Source organism: Trachinotus anak, unplaced genomic scaffold (assembly GCF_046630095.1).
Source record: "Trachinotus anak isolate AG129_WGS33_773 ecotype Australia unplaced genomic scaffold, CSIRO_AGI_Tana_v1 ptg000031l, whole genome shotgun sequence".
In the NCBI taxonomy this organism is placed as follows: Eukaryota; Metazoa; Chordata; class Actinopteri; order Carangiformes; family Carangidae; genus Trachinotus; species Trachinotus anak.
This window is the reverse complement of record NW_027273882.1, coordinates 627,946-634,543: the sequence shown is the minus strand read 5'-3', so window position 1 is coordinate 634,543 and position 6,598 is coordinate 627,946. Positions and strand designations below refer to the sequence as shown.

At 39.3% G+C, this 6,598-nt stretch overlaps 1 protein-coding gene across 2 annotated transcripts; it reads left to right on the top strand.

Moving 5' to 3' along the window:
* Window positions 1-1,931: 1,931 nt before the first annotated feature.
* Window positions 1,932-6,598, top strand: nek2 (NIMA-related kinase 2). 2 transcript variants are annotated; one of them, XM_071468009.1, is made up of 9 exons: window positions 1,932-2,286; window positions 3,290-3,507; window positions 3,658-3,898; window positions 4,045-4,127; window positions 4,224-4,350; window positions 4,511-4,745; window positions 5,505-5,559; window positions 5,693-5,769; window positions 6,069-6,589. In XM_071468009.1, the coding sequence occupies exons 1-9, from the start codon at window positions 2,191-2,193 to the stop codon at window positions 6,272-6,274; spliced, it is 1,338 nt and encodes a 445-aa protein (XP_071324110.1). In that variant the 5' UTR covers window positions 1,932-2,190; the 3' UTR covers window positions 6,275-6,589. The 2 variants fall into 2 exon arrangements, with proteins under 2 accessions (XP_071324110.1, XP_071324111.1); XM_071468010.1 differs by lacking the exon at window positions 1,932-2,286 and adding an exon at window positions 2,406-2,923 and having other exon boundaries at window positions 6,069-6,598.

Genomic DNA, 6,598 nt, shown 5'->3' with positions numbered 1-6,598 from the left:
TGTGACAGCCTATTCTAATGAGATATAGCTCTATCCCTAACTTTTTTTTTCAGGTGAAACAAGGGGTGTACTTGCTTTTACATTCTGTTTTTTTCTGTTTTCTATTCTATTGTTTATTATATACAAATAAAATAACATGTAGATTCAGTGTAGTAGAAGTTGCTGTGTTTGTCTGAGCCAAAAAAAAGCATTTTTCTGCAGACTACAGCCATTCACAGACAGGGCAGTGAGGAGGCAGACAAGTCTAAACCTCATTCGTCTTATCAATATCATAAATTTTTGATTAGCTTTCCAAGTACTGCCACGGATTACATTCCAGTGAGACCTTGAGAAACTTATCAAAGATAAATGGGAAAATCACCGAGTAATCAGCATTTTTTCATTCTATTTTTTTTTTAATTAAACCATCTTCACGATCTTTTTTCAATTTTTCCAAATAATTGAATTATCCTAATCCTATTTCATGGTGCACAATTGTTACAGTCAGTACAAAAATCAGGGCCCTGTACATTTGCTGCCTTAGTGACCCCCCTTTTCCTTTAAAGCATCTATTATGATAACTGTAAGAATAACAGAATAAACATCTGTAATGTAATTAAGGCTAGAAATAACCAAAAGTTTATAACCTAGATTAAAAAGTCTGTACAATCTGAAATCTCAACCTATTTCAAGTCCTCTTTTTGCAACATATTTTAATGACTGTGTGAAACTTCACGATGAAGAACATTATAGAAAGTCAAGATTTTCAGGTCTTCATTTAACCTGAGCAGTCATCTTACTCTTGCCTCTACACAAGGATTGCTGCATTTTGTAATCGGACAAGACTACGCTTGTTCTTTTGAAGAAATTGAGTCCAACTAGTGTTAAGTCTGTAGCAACATAAATCACAATCCAAGTATACGTTATACCAAAAAATGCATCCGTGGTATTAAAACTTAAAATCCTGGTACAATAGTAAAACTCATTAAACAAGAATTTATAACTGCATCATATTATAACATTTAGTAAAAACACACCACTTGATGTTTATTCGATGTTTATATTCTTGTTCATCACACAGTCCCATCAGGGAGGCATCTGATCCCAAATTCAGATAGATAGATAGATAGATAGATAGATAGATAGATAGATAGATAGATAGATAGATAGATGACTTTATTCATCCCTGAAGGGAAATTAGGTTGTTACAGCAGTCCGGTGTATTAGAATACAGAAATACAATAGAATAGAATACTGAGGTAGACAGAATAGAAATAAAAATACAGAATGGCAAGATATAAATACCATAAATAATAATATACTATGAATATGCATATGTAAATAGAAAGTGCAAAAAGAAGGATACAAATATTGTGTGAATATGATATATAATATCAATGCGGTTAGTATTTGGAGTGGAGTGTGCAGCAGAGAAGATGGTGCTCGCCACAACAGACTGATAGAACATCTGCAGCATCTTGTTGCAGACATGAAAAGACCTGAGCCTCCTCAGGAAGTAAAGCCGGCCCTGACCCTTCTTGTAGATGGCCTCTGTATTGGTGGACCAGTCCAGTTTATTGTCCAGTGTTACACCCAGGTACTTGTATTCACTGTGTTTCAAAGACAAAGGGTGGTCACACCAAATGCTGATTTGGGCTTTTACTGTTTAGCACTTAGCATAAAGTTAGCTGGCGAGTTAAAAACTATTTGTGGCATTATTTTGAAAGTATTCTTGCTTTACTTTAGCTGCCTCAATATTAAACACACTCCAAATTTTTCCAGTTGCTCTGTGTTGACGGTGTGTTTTTGGCGCCACCCTGTGGGCCATGAACACATGTGATCTGCGCGCTCTACTCTCGCGGTTTTTCAGGCGCTTAGCAACCTCAACTTGTATCTTCACGCTGACCAATCAGGAGTCGCCGTGTGAGGAGCGTAAGCCAATCACAATCGTGGATTTGGGCACTAATTTCAACCGAGGGGACTAGCTTCTTGTTTTGTTTACTGCAACACACACAGTAGCGAATGAGGAAAGACACTTGAAAAAAACAAACTTTTTCTTCTTTTAAACGAATCTTAATCGGGAATTAATCGGGGAAAACCGAGAGACTAATTCGGAAGTCTCTGGTTTTTAAATTTGTGCGTCTATCCAAACGTTAACAGGTTACCGTGAAGTCAGGTAACTGAACGTTAAAGTCGGTTGAGACGGAAAACATGCCGTCCCGTGTTGAGGACTACGAGGTGTTATACACTATTGGCTCAGGCTCGTATGGAAGATGCCAGAAAGTGAAGCGGAAATCGGACGGGAAAGTGAGTAAACTTCACACATTTGCCTGCTCAGAAGTCACATTGTTTACCTAGAGCACATTTAAATGCTGAACTGTCGACCGGAAATTTCGGGCTTTGTGTTTGATGTCGTAGCGAAATAGCTGCTACTACTGCGACCAAGAAATGTTACACGAATGTTATTGTTTTTAACACGAATATAATAAAAGTTTAACATCTTATGCACAGTCACAGAAAGATAAATGACAACAGGAAGGTACTGGTCACTTTATGCTGATTTGTAAAAATGACAGTACACCTGGGCAGGCTAGGTGCTATTTGAAGACACCTACTAAAGTTTGGGATAACAAACTTTTCTCAAGGCAGCCATTTTAAGCGCAGGTGTTAATCATAATATGTTAGTAGCCATGCTGCTGAGCTAGCATGCGCAATAACAAGCCCTGGTACTGACACAGCTAAATTAAGTTGGTGCTAATTATAATTTACTATTAGTTACATCTGTGAGTGTCACCAGACAGTGCAATATATTGCCATACTTCAGTATTCAATCTAGAGATATTCTTAAAGCAGTTGGGGAGATTTAATGACACTAGTGAGATGACAGGAAACAATGGGAGACAGAGATGGGGAACAACGTGGAACAAAGGCTGGTCTTTGTATGGTATGTTGTGGTCCATACTTGGTGCTCTAGCCCTAGTTTTAAGTCTTTTCTAGAGCTTAAAACCTTGTTCTCAACCTTGGAATTAGTAATTTGATTAAAAAAAAAAAAGTAAATTAATAGATAATTGAACTCAAGGTGCTCAGCTCTTTTCTACAACTTTCAATTGCATCTCACAGTCTCCTGTCTTCTTTGTTAGCCCAGTTTCTGTTTAAGGATTCATCTCTGGGATCTAATGTGAATTACCACCTTTTTCTCCAGCTATTCACTGACTCTTGGTTGATGACTTCAACCCCTTCATGAATTCTTTGATATATGATTCTTTAAGCTATGTCCTTTTGGTTAATTCACTCTCTTTTTGTATTGTAGATCCTGGTGTGGAAGGAGCTGGACTATGGCACCATGGCAGAGAATGAAAAGCAGATGCTGGTGTCAGAGGTGAACCTCCTGAGGGAGCTCAAGCACCCAAACATAGTGAGGTACTACGACCGGATCATAGACCGGACCAACGCCACGCTGTACATTGTCATGGAGTACTGTGAGGGTGGGGACCTCTCCAGCCTCATCAGCCGCTGCATCAAGGAGAGGTGATACTTGGTGTTTATATAAGCTGTATACTGTGAGGTGTGTTTATGTAAAATTCATGAATTATGTGTCCCTCCACTTTATATCTGTGCTTCCTGTCAGTATTTGCAGTATTCAATATTAATTTTGTTTGTTTTTGTTTACCATTGCAGGCGTTATTTAGAGGAGCAGTTCATCCTGCGAGTCATGGCACAGCTCACTTTAGCCCTGAAGGAGTGCCACAGACGCAGCGATGGCAGAGCCACAGTTCTTCATCGAGACCTGAAACCAGCCAACATCTTCCTCGACATCAGGCAGAACGTTAAGCTCGGTGACTTTGGCCTAGCGAGGATCTTGAATCATGACACAAGTTTTGCAAAGACGTTTGTTGGGACACCTTACTACATGTCTCCAGTGAGTTGTTTAATTCTGCTCTGGTCTGCGTCTGAGATTTTTCTTTTCAAAATACTTTTCTTTTTTTAAGATGACCTCTTGACCCTCCTAATTGGGGCCTAGGTGTAGCCTAATTAGCCACAATCTGTCAACATTTTTTCTTACAGGAACAAATAAATCGCATGTCATACAACGAGAAGTCAGATATTTGGTCACTGGGATGTTTGCTGTATGAACTCTGTGCATTATCGTAAGTTTTCCATCTCCCCTTCTTCAGCTTTCTTTTCCCCAGCACCTGGTTTGTTTACAGCAAATGTGACATTTTCCCTGAATTTCTCCTGTGTAGCCCTCCGTTTACTGCTTACAACCAAAAAGAGCTGGCAGAGAGGATCAGAGAGGGAAAGTTCAGAAGAATCCCATACCGATACTCTGAGGAACTGAACTGCTTACTCAGCAAAATGCTCAACTTAAAGGTTAGAAATAAATTATTCACCAATCCTGTGTTGTTGTTTAAGATAGCCATTCACTTTGCCAGACACTGTAACTGTGCTACCAGCTACTCTTTTTTGTTTTTTGTTTTTTTTTTTTTTTAAATGTAGTTGGGGTACAATAATTGGTTCTCTCTGTTGCCAGGACTATCTGAGACCTTCTGTGGAGTCTATTCTCCAGAGCAGCCTGTTGGCTGACGCGGTTGCTGAGGAGCAGAGGAGGACAGAGGTGCGGCTGCGAAGGAGGTCAGCGGACTCTGACTGTCCCCTACACAGGCCAGCTGAACCAGCCCCCGCCTCTTCTGCAGAGCTCAGACTCAGGGAACAGGCACTCAAGGACAGAGAAAAGGCACTGAAGGAACGTGAAGAGAGGCTGGAGAGTAAGACTTTTATCCTTTGTCCAGTTTGTGACACACACACACACACACACACACACACACACACACACACACACACACACCCCTTGATTCAACATGTAGTCAGGGTTTAATTGTACTGTAGCCTGACAATGAGACAGTATGACCCCTGATGACCTGCAGTTGCACTCACTCTCAGTTGCATTTCACAGCATAATTAAACTTGTTCAAAGGTGCTTTTGATGAAAGATTAGACCATGTGGATTCTGAGAAACATTTATATAGCATTCTGTACCAGGTATAATAATATAATAGTCCATTGATATCTGTGTGAAGAAGCACTTTTAGGATCTGTATGTGATGTTGTCTCACTCTGACATGTGACCTCCTCAGCACAAAGAACACAAAAAAGTCTTGACATGCATATTTATTGGCGGTTTTTTATCTTAAGGATGTGGTTTGATCCCGCACACTTAAGATTAGTAGCAGCACTAATGCAGTGTGTCACACTGTGTATATTGAGGCAGCGTAATCGAAGAAACTTGTGTAACTGGAACAGGTTTTTACATGTTGCTCTTGCAACAGAAGTGTTTGAACCAAATGTTTGCCTACTTCGAGTAACATCCACACCCTTTCTACCCCGGCTGTAAATATTTGTGAAAACAGTATGTCAAAAAGGTTTAAATAGATTCATTCAAATAGAACATTATAAATCACACATGACAAATGTGTGCTACAAAGTCCAAAAATAATGTTTTACTTTTTTTTGTCTTTTCATGACAGAAAGAGAGCAGGAACTCTGTGCTCGTGAACGATTGTCCAATGAGAAGCTTGCACGGTAAAACCTTTTCTTTTTTTTTCAGAAGCTGAGAGATAGTCAATGAAGCAATCCCTCTGTTGTCATTTTACCCATTGTGCTCTTTTTGTTAGACTGTCCACCTGATTTTGTTTACTCTTATCTATTGTTTCAGGGCAGAGAGTCTACTGGTGAATTACAACCGTCTACAGCAGCAGAGGGACCTGGCACCATTCCAAGGCAAAGACATAGGTATGGGAAAGAGAAGAAGACCTCTGGACTTACTGAAACAAGACAAGAACTGACCAGTTTTTATGTGTTTATGCTTCTGTTTGGAATGTGGATGACTAAAATCTAATTTATTTATCACTTTTAAAATCATGCAAATAAAGTTTTTATACACCAATAAAGAATCAATTAAATTAAACCTGCATTTTAAACTTCCTAGCTCTTACATGCCTGACAATCTGAAATCCAGCTATGGGCTGCCTGATGATATAAACTTTAGTCCAGTTTTTGTTAATCAGTAACTCCTTACTGTTTGGTCCTAGATGTGGAGAGCCTCTCCCCTGGCAAGAAGAAGGTCCACTTTGCTGGTGAGAGCAAAGAGAACCAGCGACCTGATAGTCGTCAGAGTGTGATGTCCCAAGAGCTGATATTGAGGAGACTGCAGGTGGCCAATCGGCGCGCTCAAACACTGAATCAAGTGGAAAAGGCCTGTCTGTTCAAGAGCAGACAGATCCTCGGCATCCGCTGATCAGAGCAGATGTCAGTGTTTTGTGACTAAAGGCTAAGAGTCATAACAACTGGATGTAAATTAAGATTTATTTATATGATAATTGAGTAGCTGTGGCAATAGTGAAACCGGATGATTCAATCCAGGGTATGTGCATGCTGTCGCTTTGTAGTTTCACAATTTTACTTTTGACAGTTTGATGTGTGGATGTGTTAGTTTTATTGGTGGCTATTGTGATTGTGAAAGTACTGAATGTTCTTGCTGTATGAGTATGTGTGTATATGTGTATATATATATATATATATATATATATATATATATATATATATATATATATATATATAT